A 20,945-nucleotide genomic window follows, 5' to 3' on the forward strand; every position below is an offset into this window, starting at 1 on the left:
TCACCTGACAATGAAGGTTTAAACCTTCGAAATGTGTTGTGGATATAAATAAACAGGGACTGGTAACAGTAAACTTGTTGTTTCGTTCAATATTGATTACAGTCACGATAAGGCATAACCTAAAATGTTTGCATTTAAAGTTAATCTGCTTGTTTTACTTTTTATTGGAATGGGAACATTTTATTTTTATTGTATAAAAACTAAATCAAGTTTTTAGTTGTTGGTATCAACAGGTTTAGTGCTAATAATACTAGTAAATCTCACAAGTAAACAAACATTCCCATTTCATTTTCAATTTTAATCTCATAATGTGTTCCTCTTGATGCAATTTTAAGTGTTTCCAATCTGTTCCAGTGGTGGAAGTGGTAAGACACTGTCTTTCTGATGCTAGTTTTCAAAATGCAAATGAAGTAAAAGAGCATGCTGCATCATGTGCAGTATCTTGGCTGAGAATAGGAATGCCAATTGCCGCATGTGAAGGCTTGGCTTTGGATTTATTAAACATGGTGTTACAAAATGCAACCAGCGATGATTATACCGAAAGTTCACAAAGGTACATATAATTTTTTTTTCCTTTTTTGTAGTTATATAATCAACTGTGTGTGTGTGTGTGTGTGTGTGTGTGAGAGAGAGAGAGAGAGAGAGAGAGAGAGGAAAAAAAGCGGTTGGGGTACTGCTGCTGCGCATGATCCATAGATTAGCTATCAAACTGCTGTTCTTTTTGGGGTTCTGCTTTCTTGTTTGTGTGCTTGTGGCTAACACTTTCTCTAAATGATGCAGGGTTGTCTCTTTATCATCATTGTCTGTTTTCCAATAAGGATCAATGATATCATACGGAACTATGTTGTTATTTGGATAAAATAAAAATGAGACAAATTTATGAGCTCCACTAAGTGACCAAAACTGGGTAGTATTGTGATTCCAACCAATGATGTATGGAACATCAGATACTGTACATGAAGATTTATCTGATAAAAATTTGTTGCTCTCAATCGACTATTTTGCCCTAACATACAATATGTTGTTGGAAATAACAAAAACTTGTGTAAAAAGTCATACAACCAAAATTGATGCAGGAAATTGTAAACATTTGAAGCTGTTAATACAGAGTGCATAGATTAAGGAATGTGAATGTTGGTTTTTCTGTGGTGGTAGGTGTTTAAAAGATGTGTGCCTTCTACTATATATGTTTTTAATTGTAGTTAGTTACTGCATTTCTGATAGACACACACTTAGTTCCTAAAATTGTTAGTTATGATATCTATCTGTAAGGTAACCTCCTTAAGGCCAGAGGTGACCAGTTATCTTGTGTTAATGTGAATTCAGGCTATAGGTAAAATAAAACTATATGAATAGAAGCAGGTTGATGTCCAGTTCAAATTTTTAGAATAGTTTGCCTAATGCTCTCTAAAAGATTTACAGTTACAGTGTAAGGAATTTTTGAGAAGCTGTTGTCATAACAGCATTGTGGCTGAGTGGTCTAATTGCGCAGTCTGGCAATTTGTCAATCCAGGTTTGATTGCTACTGATGCCAACTTTTTTTTCTTTTTACTTTATTCCTCACAATGTTAAACTATTATAATAAAATTTAAATATGTAAAATTAATGTATTCAATTTAGTTACATCAAAAGGCTATATGCCACCACATTATAGCACATTGATTTAATTTTGCTCAAGCCCGTATTGTCTGAGGCTATGGATAAAATACTGGAATAGTTTAAGCAAGTTTATTATACAAAACTCTTAAAACTTCACCTTTGTAATACTGCTTTACATAGCCACCATTCAGAATCAAGCTTTTGGTAAATCTCGTTATAATTTGACAAGTTCACTCTGCATAAAATTTTGCTGTCTGAGAGTGAAACCATTGCAAGACAGCATCTTGAGCTGCTTAATTGGAGTCACAGTGTTGGGAACTAAACCAAAGTTGCATGTGAGTGAAGAAGTGAGTGTTGTAAGACAGGTGTTGAAAAACATCCCATTTGAATTGATGCAACTATTATTCTGTTTGCCTAGCAGTGTGTGGCCAAACATTGTTATGCAAGTACGCAAAACTGGTAGCCAAGATATCACCTTACTTACTTTGAATGGCTATGGCTCATCTTAATTTTCTTTATGTCTCACAGCAAGCTGCAGAACTGATTGTTCTTCTGCGTTCCATAAAATCCACATGCAGGATTCCTTTAACACCCCTAAAACTGCTAGTCATAAGCTTTCTGGCATGTTTTCTTTGGTTCGTTGGGCAAGATGGTATGACAACACATCACTTTTCTTTGTCTCACTGTTAGCATTGGTAATCCATATCTTGTCGCCAGTTATGGTTTAGTTTGGTTGACCTTCTCCTTCCGCATCATAATGAAAAACAAAGTCTAGAGTATCTGTAACCTGCTAAGTGTTGTAGTTCTCAGAAAGGAATTCTTTAACCCAGTAAGTTCAGAATAGTGGCACTGTAATTTTTTTGTCATGATTTCGTGCAAAACATTCTCAGAAAATCGCAAAAAGTTTACCGGCCATTGAAATATCACCAATTTGTTCATCAATTTTATGTACCAGTTTATAGCTGTCTATAAATGGACAACCACTTCTGTCATCACATTTGATCTCTATGCAGCATGGAGGAGGAAATCGGTGTTTAATGTTCCATCATCAGCAAGGTCATTAGAGATTGAGCACAAGCTCGGATTAGGGAAGGATGTGGAAGTAAATCGGCTGTGCCCTTTCAGAGGCACCATCACGGCATTTGCCTGAAACAATTAAGGATTGGATTGGATTGTTTGCGGGAGCAGGCCAGACATTGAGGTCATTGGTCTCATCGGATTAAGGAAGGACAGGGAAGGAAGTCGGCCGTGCCCTTTCAAAGGAACCATCCCGGCATTTAGGGAAATCACGGAAAGCCTAAATCAGGATGACGGGACATGGGATTGAACCGTTGTCCTCCCGAATGCGAGTCCAGTGTGCTAGCCACTGCGCCACCTCGCTAGGTGAAACGATTAAGGGAAATCACAGAAAACCTAAATCAGGATGGCTGGACGCGGGTTTGAACAGTCGTCCTCCTGAATGTGGGTCCAGTGTGCTAACCACTGCACCACTGCGCTCGGTAATACTGTATTCCCCCACTACTTCCCTTGCTACTTGAAAACTGAGATTACTTTTTGGATGACCCTAATCTGTCACATAACTTGTAGTAAGTTATTACTTGATCTGTGGAATACTTTTGTTTCATGTACCATATCGACTTATCAATGACTTGATGGAGAAAAGTTGTAGTCATGTGTGGACTCAGTTTGAGTTTCTTAGAAACATGTTACTTAGTTATTTTATGCTGTAAAGAATGGCGTTACTTATTGAGTACAAGAAAGAGCAAATTGTGAAGAACCTTCAAATGCAGAGAAAAATGACAGTGCTTAGAAGGTGGAACCATACAAGTGGTTCTTGATTAGTGGAGGATGAGAAACAGTATGTAGATGTGAGGATAGAGAAGTATGATAATACCAACTCTGAAGCTGTTGGTTCTGTTGAATCTTGCCTAGTCGTCAGCTATGGGCAGATTAGGAAACTCGCTTTCTCGGATCGCTAGACAACATTCAAACAAATTGTATTAATGAGTTTCATTAGAAAAAGGAAAAAAATACAATACTTAACTTTGTGCTAAACAGATGTGTTGCAAGCAAAGGGCGACAGACAAAATAAGAAATCTCTTCAGTATAACAATTCTAAGTTTGAGCTACATAGAATGTATGAGCAAAAAATCAGCTTTGACACTTCTGTCCCAATTACTAGTCTTGGCGCTGCTGTAGAAGGCTTATGTTCTCTTCGCATAGAGGCTGCTGCTGTTGCATTGTCCTGGAGAGGGTTTGGTCAGCATGCAATTGGCTAATGTCTTCTTCACAGCCTTCTCTACTCTCTTGTTCCGACTGGCGTGCCGGCGCTTGACCTTATGCTGTAACAGGTTCGTTCAAAGATATGCCAATGGAACCAAAAAGAGCATCATAAAGAAAATTTGGGGCTTAGAAGGGTAGCCATTGTTTGCAGCTGTTTTAACACCCTTTCTGTGAGTGATTGCAGTTTATACTTATATCACATAGGAAGCACATACAAAAACTAATATGCAAATGTACAGCATCATGTAACACGTAGCCATTTTGGATATACAGAAAATGGAAGGAGTGGGGAGAATGTAAACTTAAGGCTCGTAATGCATGTTAAGGGCTATGGATAAGGGTTACTAAACCTATACTCTGCTCTGTGGCTGCTGCTTTAGCTCTCACAGGTTTTTTTAAACAGCCTTTAGTATACAATGTATGTGGGATATGAATGAATAGGGTGTATATGAACCGGGACAACCGGTAGATCTGGGAAAATCCCGGGAATTTTTTCATCCGGGAGAAAACCAGGAAAAACCCGGGATATTTTTAGAATTCCGGGAATTTTTCATTGATTTAGTTTTTAGTTAAATTTTTGTAATTTTGACTGTTAAGAACGGATACTCTAACAAAGGATATTACTGTATCCCGTTACTGCAGAATAATACTTCAACAATAAAACATAAACAAGAGAAAAAAAAAAAAACAAAAATAACTTAAATTGCAAAGGAAATGCGCCATATACAACAATGACACTCAGTGCTCATGCAAGCGTCTGCCAATTGAAAATGTGTCAAAGGCTTTAGGAAGACTATGCAGTGTTTTGTAACAACATATTGCCTCCAATGACCGTGAAGTCGCAACTGTTTACATTCGATTTGTTTTAGCAGTTATGCGCGGGCTCATGCGTGTGCGCAGTCAGTTGAATCACGTTTGAATAGTAGATTCTCCCACTTCTGACTACAGGAATGTGGCTGTTGGCTGTGCAAGAAGTCGCAGCAAGCAGCTAGGTGCTACCGGGAAAAGGGGGCGCCAAATTCACATTCTTGAGGAAAAAAACTTGTTTCACAAAGCGCCTAGCATCCAGGGCACGTTTGTCTATCGATTATTCATATGATTTTGAAACGCTTTCCTTTTGGTTTTTGAACACATTTTAAGTTGATTTCTGAGTGAATCATAAGTTGACTTTTGAATGCATGCATAGTGGAAGTGATGTCTCTGTCAGGAGAATCCTTGTCGCATCTAGAAATAAACTTTACGCAGACAAAAGGGGACGGAGCTATACGAGCTGAGAGAGTAAACCTGAACGGATGAATGCCAATCGCTGTCTGATTATGTGGTTGATTGGGTTTGCATATGATCAGCATTGTTATAATTACTAGCAAATTCCGTAGATTCAGACTACCAGAATGGAAATAAACGACTGACAGGAATAACATGTGAGAAAGATTACGTATTATCTTCTCGGTGTATCCGAGAAAATGAAATTTTGATAGAAAATTTTTGGCCAGATCACTACACTAGTAAGGACCAGTAGTACAGTCCCTGGCTAGCAGCCGCATAAGTTCTGTTCTGGAAGTAACGCGGAAAATATGTTGTTCGGACACATAACAACGCATAACCGGAAAATAATCGTGGGATAACTAAACCTGCAATTCTGGCAGGGTTAGTGAAGTTAATCGGTGAACAAATTTTCACAGTTGCAGCAATAGCTACAGAATTGGTAATGACAAGATTGATTGATAGAACGAGGAAGGAGAAGAAACGGGGACATCACACAAATTATGGAAGAATAAGACGATTCCAAATTTATAAAAAAATTTCGTAAACTACTTTTCGATCTTATGCTTGAGAAGTTGGTGCGTATGAATGAAATGTGAAACTATTTCCTAACATTAAGCTTTTTGCTTGTAGTAGGCCTAATAGGCATTTGATGTTGGTACTTCGTGGATTATATTCTGTCATGTAATAAAAATGGCCATTTATGTCAAAACAGTCTCGTTTATTTGGTGTGTTACAAAATTGCTGCCACATCAGAAAGGCCTATTTTGTTTTATCTAGCCGACAGTGACAAAATAGATGTAATCAGATCGAGAAACCACACCAGACTTGGGTATTATTTGTATTAACAGCTTTTTCAGTATTAGATAACGATATTTCAATTTTTCATGTAGCAAAATGTTTGACGAACTTTGATGAGGTAATAGATTCTTTCGCAGAAAGGAAAGCACGCCATGTAAAACTGTAGCAAGATTAGAGAGAAAAAAATGCTAGGAGCTAAGGTTTGAAGAAATGTGTAATTTCTTGCTTATCTCTTGTCAGTATTGGTTTTATATATCCTGTGTTTAATTTTATGTCACACAAAACAGCAAGTTATTAACTAGTAGGCAATAAAGAGTTCAGATTTTCTGAAGAGTTCTTGTTCTCTCGGTTACAAATAATCTCATCCGCTATTAATTGCAAGATTTTTTTTAAAGATGGGCAGGCTGTCAAACGGGCCGACTGGGAGCAGGAGAAGCACCACAGGACATTTCAGTTTCCACTCTCCTGAATATAGTTTGGATATGCGGTAGATAAATGCTTTATGAAGAGTCGTGGCACTACACTTTGGCATACTTAAGACCAAATAATATGTCTTACATTTCCTCGAATACATATGTTATATGTTTCAGACTTTTCAGAAAGATGTGTGCTACAAGAGGGAACATATTTTGAAAATTCGATTTTTTTTTAGTATTGACCCGGTTCGCAGATGTTGTAGATCCAGGGCTGAGGCGCAAAGCTGTCTGAGTTATAATGGGTAGTCTCCACGTGACCCGTGTTTACATTTAGTGATTTTGCTGTTTCCCCTTCGTTTACTTTCATGTCAAATGAAAACAAAACGGATATCTGTGGCTGGCTATCAAGTGAATTAAAACACATTCACATAATTACGGAAGGCTGAAATATGTCATTAGTTTCAGATTTTATTTTATTTCCACCCTTCTGACAGTCAAGCATTAATCGCCTTGTGGAACAATGAAGTTATTTTTGTCTGTTTGCTGAAGAAATTTGACTTTTGTTAACCTTTTCCATGGAGGCAGTCAATGTATTTGAAACGAAATGTTTAATTCCACAGTACTGGCTAGTTTCAACTGTTCGCTGGATTTCAAGTGCATGTTTTCATTTTCTAGCACATACGGCATTATGCCATAATAAAGAACCAAACATGATATAATACAGTACTGGTGCTCCAAGAAAATTTACATCCCGAAAACCACACTGAAAAGCTTAATATTAGGTCGAGGTCTACTTCACTAGGAATTTGGACACATGAATGTGCCCTTTAAGTATGCACTTTAAATGTGCACATTTTAATATGGTTCACGAAATTCTGATGCTCTTGCAGTATCCTCTGATGTCTTGTTTCTTTTATGACGTAATGTATGATCTTTCAATGTTTTACAGGTATGTACATATGGGCTTCCTACGTCATGATAGCTACCCAAGCGCGGTGTCGCCTGTTATCTGCGCTCTCTGGCAACTGCTGAAACGAACCTATTTCTAACAGGTCGCGGGAAAATATTGCGTATAGTGGTTTGAAAAGCGTTACTTTCAAAGTAAATATCCTTTTACATAAGTTGAACTATGTACAAGAATGTACAATGAATTTATTAAATCACAGAGCATTTGACTCTCTTTTAAAAATCAACTCTTTGATGACGAGCCATTTAGAAGAATTTTGAACCCTGAAGTTCAGACATTTATGTCATTATTAAAAATTCACTTAAAGTGTAACGCGCGCAAAAAAGATCAACGGTATATGCGAAAGCTTAGCTTCTCTTGCAGCTTGAGACCAATATTATATGTGAAAGCTTTTCTTTTCTTGAAGCTACACCATGTATATTAATTTAAACTATTAACTTTTCCTGTTTGTGTGTTCGTGCTACTTAACAGTGATGTTGCTGTTGGCTGACTACATCACATGTCCTATGCTCTGAATATCCGCTGTCATTGGCTGGTGAGATCACAAGACATGAGCTACAAACGGCTTACAAAAGTGCATCGCATTCTCAATTTCAATGATTCGGAAAGTAATATGTAGTGTTTGGTGGAATTCCAATGTATACTTTCGTAATTTGAAAATAAGCAGTGTACATGTTGCTGCACATCAAAGATATTTCCAAAACGTGTCTTTTTCCCTGAGTTTCGTTTTTTAAAATGCCGAGAAATTGTACGCCCGTGTATAAAACCATAACCATTCAAAGGATTGATAAGGGAAAATATGCTGTCACCTGGTAGAAAATGTAATTTTAACCGGGAAATCTGAGAATTTTTTTTCCTTGTCCACGTATACACCCTGATTAAATCTCATTGTTTTAAATATCACCTCATCTCTTCATCAGAAATAAAACTTTAGTTTTAATTCACATCTACTTTTTTTCCACTTCAGGAAAGTTTTTATACAATGTTCCTGCCACTGTGAACCATTATTTTTTGTATTACTACTGATTTAAATTAGTGTACAGTGCCTGAATAAAGTAGTAGAGGATGAATATAGTACAAAGAGAAAAAAAGACTGCATAGAGTAAAGTGGTAAGGAAAGACTGATGATCAAATAAATGACTGGAGTGTGCTAGAACGAAAAAGGGTACTCACTGTTACATAATGAATTACAGAGTACACAGAAAGGCACTTCACTTGTGTTACTTGAGAGAGGATCTGATTGATGGACAATAACAAAAAGGAGCAGCAAATGTATAAAAATCACAGTGACATGGATATTCATTAACACTTGTGTCACCACCATAACACACACTAAGTACTTGTATTAAAATTAAACACATAATGTGGGTGCATTGTAAGGACTTGCATTTGCGTGAATGCAAGACAAAGGGGTTTCAGCTTAGCAACAATAACAACAGGATGGCTTTAGAAAGTGCACTGCTGACTTTAAACACATACTGATTTATATTTCCTTATAATTAATGGTATAAAGAGGCACATATGCTTATCTTTATTCATTTATTTATTTACACATGAAGTTCCATAGGACCAAATTGAGGAGCAAATCTCTAAGGCCGTGGAACAAGTCAGTACATGAAATTGCAACATAAAAGTAATAGCAAATAAAAATAAAATGTTTATGAACCCGAAAATGTCAATCCATAAGTTTAAGTAAACACAATCAACAATACAACAAGAATCAGCTTAATTTTTCAAGGAACTCCTCGAAAGAATAGGAGTAACCCATGAGAATACTCTTCAGTTTCGATTTGAAAGTGGGTGGATTACTGCTAAGATTTTTGAATTCGAGGGATAGGTTATTGTAAATGGATGCAGCAGTATACTGCACACCTTTCTGCACAAGAGTTAAGGAAGTCCATTCCAAATGCAGGTTGAATTTCTGCTGAGTATTAACTGAGTGAAAGCTGCTTATTCTTGGGAATAAGCTAATATTATTAACAAGAAATGACAGTAAGGAATATACACCACTGGCCATTAAAATTGCTACACCAAGAAGAAATGCAGATGATAAATGGGTATTCATTGGACAAATATATTATACTAGAACTGACATGTGATTACATTTTCACGCAATTTGGGTGCATAGATCCAGAGAAATCAGTACCCAGAACAACCACCTCTGACCGTAATAATGGCCTTGATACGCCTGGGCATTGAGTCACACAGAGCTTGGATGGGGTGTACAGGCACAGCTGCCCATGCGGCTTTAACACGATACCACAGTTCATCAAGAGTAGTGACTGGCGTATTGTGATAAGCCAGTTGCTCGGCCACCATTGACCAGAGGTTTTCAATTGGTGAGAGATATGGAGAATGTGCTGGCCAGGGCAGCAGTTGAACATTTTCTGTATCCAGAAAGGCCCGTACAGGACCTGCAACATGCGGTCGTGCATTATCCTGCTGAAATGTAGGGTTTTGCAGGGATTGAATGAAGGGTAGAGCCACGGGTCGTAACACATCTCAAATGTAATGTCCACTGTTGAAAGTGCCGTCAATGTGAACAAGAGGTGACCGAGACGTGTAACCAATGGCACCCCATACCATCACGCCGGGTGATACGCCAGTATGGTGATAATGAATACACGCTTCCGATGTGCGTTCACCACGATGTCGCCAAACATGGATGTGACCATCATGATGCTGTAAACAGAACCTGGATTCATCCGAAAAAATGACGTTTCACCATTCGTGCGCCCAGGTTCGTCGTTGAGTACACCGTTGCAGGCGCTCCTGTCTGTGATGCAGCATCAAGGGTAACCACAGCCATGGTCTCCGAGCTGATAGCCCATGCTGCTGCAAATGTCGTCGAACTGTTCGTGCAGATGGTTGTTGTCTTGATAAACATCCCCATCTGTTGACTCAGGGATCGAGTCCTCTTTACACGAGGCATCACAACAACGTTTCACCAGGCAACGCCGGTCAACTGCTGTTTGTGTATGAGAAATCGATGTTAGCATGTTGGAGGTGTCGCCACCGGCGCCAACCTTGTGTGAATGCTCTGGAAAGCTAATCATTTGCGTGTCACAGCATCTTCTTCCTGTCAGTTAAATTTCGCATCTGTTGCACATCATCTTCATGGTGTAGCAATTTTAATGGGCAGTAGTGTATATATTGAGAGGCCAATGTCAAAATACCCAGACTCGTGAACAGGGGTCGACAAGAAGTTCGTGAACTTAACAGCACTTATCGCATAAACCGCCCGTTTCTGAGCCAAAAATATCCTTTTAGAATGGGAAGAGTTACCCCAAAATATAATACCATATGACATAAGTGAATGAAAATATGATCTTAGGTCATGAGCTGCACTGTATGAAACGGGACCGGTGTTGCCCGCAACATCCTTTACTATCAAGCTAGTGTCATCAGCAAACAGAAATATTTTAGAGTTACCCGTAATACTAGAAGGCATATCATTTATATAAATAAGGAACAGGAGAGGCCCCAACACTGATCCCTGGGGCGCCCTCCTACTTGACTGTACCCCTCTCAGACCCCACATCACAGCACTTCTCAACATTGTAAATAATGGCCTTTTCTTGTCTGTTGCTAGACTAAGAGGTGAACCATTTGTGAGCTACTCCCCGTGTTCTGCAATGGTCCAGCTTCTGGAGCAATATTTTGTGATCAACACAATGAAACGCCTTAGTTAAAAAAAAAAATATGCCTAGCATTCGAAACCTTTTGTTTCACACATCCAGTACCTCACGGAGAAAGAGAATACAGAATTTTCAGTTGTTAAACGACTTCTAAAGCCGAACTGTACATTTGATAGCAAATTATGTGATATAAAATGATCAATTATCCTTACATACACAGCCTTTTCAATAACTTTAGCAAACACTGATGGCATAGGAATAGGTCTAAAATTGTCAGCATTATCCTTTTCTCAATTTTTATAAAGCGGCTCTACTGCTGAGTACTTTAATCGTTCAGGAAATTGACCATTCCTAAAGGAAAAATTACAAATACTGCCAAATACAGGGCTAATATGTGCAGCACAGTACTTGAATATTCTGCTAGATACTCCATCATATTCATGAGAGTCCTTCGTCTTCAGTGATTTAATTATTGACTTAATCTCCCCCTTGTCTGTATCACAGAGGAGTGTTTCAGACATCAGTCTCAGAAAGGTATTTGCCAAGAAAGTTATATGATTCCCTGCAGAAACTAAATTTTTATTTAATTCCCCAGCAATGCTCAGAAAATGATTGTTAAGTACTGCACATATATCTGATTTATCAGTAACAGAAATATTTTTACTATGAACCGACTTTATATCGTCGACCTTGTGCTGCTGACCAGGCACTTCCTTCACAACTGATCATATGGTTTTAATTTTATCCTGTGAATTAGCTATTCTGTTTGCATACCACATACTCTTTGCCTTCCTAATAACATTTTTAAGCACCTTACAGTACTTTTTGTAATAGGCTACTGTAGCTTGATTGTGACTACTTCTAACATTTTGATATAATTCCTGCTTTGTTCTACATGATATCCTTATCCCACTAGTCCGAGCTGCCTATTACTACTAGTTCCCCCTCTAGAATGTTCTGATGGAATGCAACTCTCAAAGAGCGTGAGAAATGTGTTACGGAAAGCACTATATTTATCATCTGTGTTATCGACACTATAAACATCCTGCCACTCTTGTTTCTTGACAAAGTTTAAAAAATTCTCTATTGCTGTTGGGCACCTTATTTGGAAAAAAACACAGTCCGCATCATATCATTTGAATTTAGGAGATCTACCAACATCCTTTTTCTTGCACCATCATATACAAAATTTATATTGAAGTCACCACATATAACTAATTTCTGGCACTTCCTTCAGTGTTAATCAAGAACCCTGTTTAGCTCGAGCAGAAATGCTCTGAAGTCAGAGTTAGGGGATCTATAAACAACAACAATTAGAAGTTTAGTTTCACTAAATTCAACTACTCCTGCACAACATTCAAATGTCTGTTCAGTGCAGTGCCATGATACGTCTATGGATTCAAATGGAATACTGTTTTTTACGTACATAGCCACTCCCTCACCTCACAAGGAACTCCTCGAAAAACAGCCAGCTAATCTATTGTGGTAAAGAAAGCCTCTGAACTGTCAAATTATGTAAGTGGTGCTCTGATATACCAATAATTTCAGAGTCAGCATCTATAAGCAGTTCACTAACTTTATCTCTAATACCGCTTATATTTTGATGAAATATGCTAATTTCTTCTCTACTTGGAAACATGACATCCTCTGAAGGTGAGCCCTTAGAGGGATTTCCTGTAAGCAGGTATACCTATCAGCTGACTTTAATCTAAAAAAAGGTGCAGCTCTAACACCAACTACTACAGGAATTTTTCCATGTGTAATCACACCACCACCCACTACACTGTCACCTACGAGCTTTGCCACCCTCCCCTTCCCATACGTATTGAGGTGCAGGCCATGCCTAGTGAAACCCGATCTACTGATAGAGCCAACTGGTACCACTGAAATGTGACCCATGCCCTCTGCCATCAGTGCCTTCTCCAGCCCCATGTTAACACGCCTAACAGTCGCGGTAAGACGAGGCTGATCATGATGCTGAAACAGTTGCATGAAATGCACATTAGTGCCACTAGTTTGAGTAGCTATCTTTACCAGGTCATCGCCTACATCATATATTTATCTTTGTTAAATACCTGAGTGTCTTATGGGTGAATTAATTAAATCTCAAAACATTGTTGAAGTGCATTTTGTATTTTTGAACTGAGTGTTTTGCTACAGTTTGAGAAAATATACTGCAATTACATTGTATTCTTTATGCTTAACAGTCTCATAGAAGCTGCCCTAAACTGTCTCGAGTCCCTGGTTACGCACCCTGATACACATCTAAACCCAAAACATGTCCAGCGCCTCATGGAAGAGATTTTGAAGTTAGAAGTTTTGTTGGGTCCTAAATGGCATTCTGCTGATGAAGTAAGTATGAATAGTACGAAATTACTGCCATTATTTTAACATATTCTGATATGCAACCACTTACTGCTGATTGAATTGTATATTTGGTTTTTCTGTCTTGTATACTATATTTTAAATATTACCAACATGTGGCTTCTTCAGGCAATTTATTTTAACCAATATAAAGTATGCACATTCCAAAATAATCATATAAAAGTGCTTCGACATTGGTATTCTACACTCATAAGTTACATCAAGTGGTAAAACATCGTCTTTGTAACACTTGTTTGATAACATGTACATAGCAGGGAACTTATTTATGGCTTTTCTTTTTTTAATGATTTGGTTGAGCTATGCAGTGTTTTAAATATGGTGAGGGAGGAACGAGTATGGACATCATCAGGAGTAAAAAATATATATATATATATATATAGGGAAAGACGAAAGGATGTGGGTTTTAAGGGATTCCTTACCCTCTCCCTTAAAACCCACATCCTTTCGTCTTTCCCTCTCCTTCCCTCTTTCCTGATGAAGCAACGGTTGGTTGCGAAAGCTTGAATTTTGTGTGTATGTTTGTGTTTCTATTGACCTGCCAGCAGTTTCGTTTGGTAAGTCACATCATCTTTGTTTTTAGATATATTTTTCCCATGTGGAATGTTTATATATATATATATATATATATATATATATATATATATATATATATATATATATATATATATATATATATAAAAAAAGACAAAGATGATGTGACTTACCGAACGAAAGCGCTGGCAGGTCGAAGACACACAAACAAACACAAACATACACACAAAATTCAAGCTTTCGCAACAAACTGTTGCCTCATCAGGAAAGAGGGAAGGAGAGGGAAAGACGAAAGGATATGGGTTTTAAGGGAGAGGGTAAGGAGTCATTCCAATCCCGGGAGCGGAAAGACTTACCTTAGGGGGAAAAAAGGACAGGTATACAGTCGCACACATACACATATCCATCCGCACATACACAGACACAAGCAGACATTTGTAAAGGCAAAGAGGGAAACATTCCACGCGGGAAAAATTTATTGTGTTTCTATTGACCTGCCAGCTCTTTCGTATATCTATCTGTGTGTGTGTGTGTTCGCCATTTCCTCCTAAACCACTAGACTGATTTCAACCAAACGTGGTACACACATCACTTACTGCCTGGAAAGAATCACTGTGGTGGTAAGAGCTACCTACTTATCACAGGGATGGGGGTGAAAAAGCCCGCGATGTCTGAATGCGAAGCATAACGTTTTAATTTATTACTTCTTTACTACTATCTGTATTTGTGACAAATTTTGCAAGCAGTATTCACACACTCGATTGAAAGTAACAGCAAAATTATGTTAATGTACGACACATAGTTGAAGAGATATGACATCAAACACTGAGATGCTCGGAAAACTGCTGTGTCATGCAAGACATTTTAATTTATTAACTCTTTACTATTAACTCAATTCACAACACATTATGCAGACAGTGGGCACATATACCAGTGGATGTTCCTGCAAAATTATGTCATTGTACACCACATAGTTCAGGAGAGATGATGTCGTAAACATTGATCTGCATGAGAGTTCAGGGCAAAGTTCATTAGAGATACTGGTGAAGTATGCGTATAAATGTGTTAAAAATATATGTGAAGCTACAAGTAAAAAGCTCATTAAACATCTGGAATTATTTCAAAGAACTTTGGTACACATAATACACTCCTGGAAATTGAAATAAGAACACTGTGAATTCATTGTCCCAGGAAGGGGAAACTTTATTGACACATTCCTGGGGTCAGATACATCACATGATCACACTGACAGAACCACAGGCACATAGACACAGGCAACAGAGCATGCACAATGTCGGCACTAGTACAGTGTATATCCACCTTTCGCAGCAATGCAGGCTGCTATTCTCCCATGGAGACGATCGTAGAGATGCTGGATGTAGTCCTGTGGAACGGCTTGCCATGCCATTTCCACCTGGCGCCTCAGTTGGACCAGCGTTCGTGCTGGACGTGCAGACCGCGTGAGACGACGCTTCATCCAGTCCCAAACATGCTCAATGGGGGACAGATCCAGAGATCTTGCTGGCCAGGGTAGTTGACTTACACCTTCTAGAGCACGTTGGGTGGCATGGGATACATGCGAACGTGCATTGTCCTGTTGGAACAGCAAGTTCCCTTGCCGGTCTAGGAATGGTAGAACGATGGGTTCGATGACGGTTTGGATGTACTGTGCACTATTCAGTGTCCCCTCGACGATCACCAGTGGTGTACGGCCAGTGTAGGAGATCGCTCCCCACACCATGATGCTGGGTGTTGGCCCTGTGTGCCTCGGTCGTATGCAGTCCTGAATGTGGCGCTCACCTGCACGGCGCCAAACACGCATACGACCATCATTGGCACCAAGGCAGAAGCGACTCTCATCGCTGAAGATGACAAGTCTCCATTCGTCCCTCCATTCACGCCTGTCGCGACACCACTGGAGGCGGGCTGCACGATGTTGGGGCGTGAGCGGAAGACGGCCTAACGGTGTGCGGGACCGTAGCCCAGCTTCATGGAGACGGTTGCGAATGGTCCTCGCCGATACCCCAGGAGCAACAGTGTCCCTAATTTGCTGGGAAGTGGCGGTGCGGTCCCCTACGGCACTGCGTAGGATCCTACGGTCTTGGCGTGCATCCGTGCGTCGCTGCGGTCCGGTCCCAGGTCGACGGGCACGTGCACCTTCCGCCGACCACTGGCGACAACATCGATGTACTGTGGAGACCTCACGCCCCACGTGTTGAGCAATTCGGCGGTACGTCCACCCGGCCTCCCGCATGCCCACTATACGCCCTCGCTCAAAGTCCGTCAACTGCACATACGGTTCACGTCCACGCTGTCGCGGCATGCTACCAGTGTTAAAGACTGCGATGGAGCTCCGTATGCCACGGCAAACTGGCTGACACAGACGGCGGCGGTGCACAAATGCTGCGCAGCTAGCGCCATTCGACGGCCAACACCGCGGTTCCTGGTGTGTCCGCTGTGCCGTGCGTGTGATCATTGCTTGTACAGCCCTCTCGCAGTGTCCGGAGCAAGTATGGTGGGTCGGACACACCGGTGTCAATGTGTTCTTTTTTCCATTTCCAGGAGTGTAGTTACAATCTAGAAGTAAATACTGTAAGAGTAAGAACAGCCAATGTCCTGTTGGGGTGAGCATGAGAACACGGAGAGAAAGGAGGGGGGGGGGGGGGGAAGAGACAGACTGACAGAGGGGGAGGGAAGAAATGGACACATATATGGGGAAGAAGGAGATGGACAGAGAGAGGGGAGGAGATGGAAAGAGAAGGGGAAGCAATAGATAGGCAGTGGGAGGGGGGAGGGGTAGGAGGAAATTGACAGAGAAAGGAAAGAGAGGGGGAAAGAGGGATTGGACAGAGAGGAGGGAGGGGGAGACAGACTAATACAAGATTGAAATAAATACATACTCAGCTGTTTGAAGATTTTTTTATATTGTTATTATTATTACATGGATTGTGGGTTGTGAGAGCATTTAAGATGAGCATAGAAATAATAATATTTCACAAGTCTTCTGTTATTTTATCTGGTGGGTTTGCACTAATCTTTGTACGTGCACATATCCTTTATGCCAGTAGGCACAGTACGACATCTGTGACAATTTTTAGCCCCTGCACGTCCCTCCATTACCAAATTAACTATTTCTTGTTGCCTCAGGATGTGTCCTGTCAGTCTAGGTGTTCTTTTCATCAACTTATATCATATAGTCCTTTTTCCCCAATTTGATTCAGCACCTGGTCATTAGTTCCACAATGTACCATCTGATCTTCAGCATTGTTTTGTAGCCCTTGCCTGAGGATGTCTCCCATCAACATCTCTCTTCTTCTTTTCGTCAACTTATGCCATAAAGTCCCCCCCCCCCCCCCCCCCCCTCCTGTCAATCTGTCAATTTGATTCGGTACCTGATCATTAGTTCCTCAATGATCTACCAGTCTGATATTCAGCATTCTTTTGTAGCTCCACTTTTCAAAAGTGTATATTCTTGTGTGTGTTTATTGTTAACATCTCTCTTTTTCAGAAATGCTTTTTGTGCTGTTGCAAGTAGTCATTATCATATTTGTTTCAGCCATTGTCAGTTATTTTGCTGCTCAAATAGCAAAACTTTGTTCATCTTATAACCTCTGTCCAATACACTATCCACTCTGCTCGACTGATTTCCCCAAATTTCTGCTTGGTTTTCTTTATTACGTGCCGTGCTGTTATGCACCCATAAGAAGTAATTTAAAAAAAAGAAAAAGAAAAAACGCTCTCACTCACTTTATTACTTGCAACTGTACAGATTGAATAACAAGGGGGATAGAATCAGATTGAATAACTAGGGGATTAGATTATAGGCCTACCTCACTTTCTTCTCAGTTACTGCCTTCGTTTCATACCCTGCCTCAAGGTCATACTGAGTGTGCTTTGGCTGTGCATGGGCAGACGAAGTATTACACAAGTATATAAGAAAGAAATTAAATATTGTTAGAATTTAATAATTTGTTTGTAGAATGAAATAGGTATAAGAAAGATTAAGTTTGAGAAAAACTGAATAAAGTTTCCACAAAAATTTGTTTTTCATAATTTTTTGCAGGTGGCAGGGAAAGAGCGATAAAAAGCTGAAATTTGGAAAATATATGTACTTTGACATAAAAATGTAATGTACAGGGTTTGGTGAAAGTTTCTGTAATACTGTTTAATAGTTTTAAATAAATGTAAATTTTGAAGGAAAAAACCATATCATACAATTAGATATAAGCCATCGCGTGGAGTGGCCACGCGGCTTGAGGTGCGATGTCGTGGATTGCGCAGCAGTGTAAGTCTAGGGTCCGATGATCTCAGCAGTCTAGTCCCATAGGAATTCACACACATTTTTAAATAGAAGCCAGAATGGAGAAAATACTGCACTATATTTGATGTAATGATTAATGATGATGTACCAAATTACAGTTCAGTTAATGGGTATGCAGAGGGAACAGCTTTTTAAGCACAGTCACAGGCCCTAGCATTTCAGAGATGGGTGTTCCATTTAGCGCTCCACTCCGAATGTCACTGTGTCTGTGTAAGGAACCCTGAAGCTGCCTCAAGGTTCATTCACTCAAAGTGTTTAGTCAACATTGTACATCACTGTCAGTGGTGAGATCTGCAGTGAAATGCGTTGTGATGCAATCTGCAACTGGGAACACGAGCCGTAAGATGGCTGCGTATGGATACTTCGAGTGATGTTGAAAAAACTTCAAGATCACACATTTATAGTAATGGTAAAGTGGACTTTCACGTGAATTGTAGCATTTGAAAAGCTTCTTTCATTCTGCTCAATATAATTTGTGTGCTGCCCATTGCATTATTAATCCACATGGTGAGTACAATATTGAAATTTACCCTTTTTAAGTGAGCAGTGAACGGTTCCTTAAACCATTATTTTTGGAATAATACACTGGAATGTTGAGGAGATTCAGGCTCTGAACTTTGCCAAGTGCTGAGTAGCGTATTACAGAGTTTTGTGATTTATAAAAATATCTGTGTGTGTGAAACTATAGATTTTCTGATATGCGTGATTATTTAAATTAGTAAACTTTGTAATTTACTGCCATTCTGTCTGTACTCCTACCGATGCAGCAATTATGACTTTCTTTCTCAGTCTAGGTGAACTGAAATGTGGATAAGTGGAATGTAGGTTATGAGTATCAGGTTTTAGGTTACTTTTTGGATATTCATCAAAGTAATCTACAAGCTCTTGAAATGGGAGGTGAAAAACAGAGGTGAGATAATGAAGCACAATCCTGCCGCACCCTTTGACCCTTGGAACTGTAGTCTGGTTTCTGTAAAAGTTGTAGATACCTTTTGCATACTGTATTTTAGTCCTAATAAGTTTAGAATTCCGGAGACTGTAATCCAGTCAACACCGTGAAAAGCTTTTTTAAAGATTGCAAGTGGTGTAAATTTGAGTTTGCCTTTCTTCTGTCTTATAAGTTGTCACATGTTTCTACTTTTCTCCAGAACCAAAACTGATCTTCCCAAAGCTCATTTCTGCAGGTTTCCCCATTCATCTGTAAATAATTTGTGTCGATATTTTGGAACCATGACTTATTATTGATGGTTCAATAATACACCCATATGTCAGTACCTACCTTCGTTTGTGTGGGGACTATTACATTGGTCTTGCAATCTTAGTGTATTTCGCCTGTGGCATGTTTTCTGCATACCAGAAGGAACATTTTTGTTACAGTTGGTGCTTAAAGTGATCCTAATAATTTTGAGGGGCTGCCATCCACTCCAGTTGTCTTATTTTGCATCAAGTTTTCCAGTGCTTCGTCAAATTTTTCTCACAGTATGACGTCACCCATCTCATTGTCTTCCGTTCTTTCCTTTCTGTAATATTGTCATCAAGTTTCCTTGCTTCATATAGCACTTCTGCATATTCCTTCCACTTTTCAGCTTTCTCTTTTTTCCTTAGTATTTTGTTGACTTGTCATCAGAGCTCTTGATATTCGTGCAGTTGCTTCTCTTTTCTACAAAATTGTCTTAATTTCTCCTATGAGCAGCATCTGCCTATCCTATAGTTAGGCATGATGTGACAGCTTTCCATTTCTCCTTCAGCCATTCCTGTTTTGCCATTTGCATTTCCTACTCTCTCTCTCTCTCTCTCTATCTATCTATCTATCTGCCTATTTCTCTCCCCCCCCCCCCACCCCCCCACCCCTTTTTTGGTATCTGTATCCCATTCTGCCTGTTTCATGCAGTGCATTATATATTTTTCTTTTCATCTATCAGATTAAATATTTGTCATGTTGTCTAAGAATTCCTACTGGCCCTTGTCTTTTTGTGTAGGTTTTCATCTGCTGTGTTCAGTTTTTAATCATCCAAAGCTATCTGTTCATCTTTTGTTTTATTTCTTTCATGCATTTCAATCAGTTGTTGCCTTAAGCTCCCTCTGAAACTCTCGATGACCTCTAGTTGTTTCAATTTATCCAATATCCTTACTATTCTACCTCTCTGCAATTGGGAACTGTAATCTTCATGTCACAACTAATAATTCGTGATTAGAGTCCGCATCTGCCTGTGAGAATGTTTTTCAGTTTTGATTCTGGTTTCTTAATAACTGTCTTATCATTATATAATCTATCTCAAACATTTCAGTGTGTCCAGTTCTCTTCCACGTATACAACCTTCGTTCATCATTCTTAAACCAAGTGTCTGCAACAGCTAGATCATGGTTGACGGGAAATTCTACCAGCAAGTTCCCCTTTCATTCCTTTTCCCCAGTCCACGCTATTGTTCTATTTTTCCTTTTTCTTCTTTTCCCATATTGAATTTCAGTTCCCCATTACAATTAAATTTTTGTTTGAATAATTTCATCTGTTTTGCCATACGTTTTTCCAGCTTCGTCATCAGAGCTGCTAATAGGCTTGTACTACTATATGGACCATGGATTTGTCATGACTGTGATAATCTGTTTACTGCGTTGTTTGTAGACCTTCATCCACATTTCTGTAACCTTATTCATTATTCCACATGCTCCTGCATTATCTTATTTGACTTTGTGATTAAAATATCATACTCATCTGACCAGCATTCCTGTTCTTCCTTCTT

General features: G+C 39.3%; 1 protein-coding gene across 1 annotated transcript in view; it reads left to right on the forward strand.

Moving 5' to 3' along the window:
- Positions 1 to 20,945, forward strand: part of LOC124555108 (importin-13) — a 195,498-nt gene that overhangs the window by 36,569 nt on the left and 137,984 nt on the right. The window contains exons 5-6 of the mRNA XM_047128909.1: positions 355 to 553; positions 13,175 to 13,319. Coding sequence (XP_046984865.1) covers positions 355 to 553; positions 13,175 to 13,319 — 344 coding nt within the window. The remainder of the gene's footprint in view (positions 1 to 354; positions 554 to 13,174; positions 13,320 to 20,945) is intronic.

The sequence above is a fragment of the Schistocerca americana genome, chromosome X (genome assembly GCF_021461395.2).
Source record: "Schistocerca americana isolate TAMUIC-IGC-003095 chromosome X, iqSchAmer2.1, whole genome shotgun sequence".
NCBI lineage: Eukaryota > Metazoa > Arthropoda > Insecta > Orthoptera > Acrididae > Schistocerca > Schistocerca americana.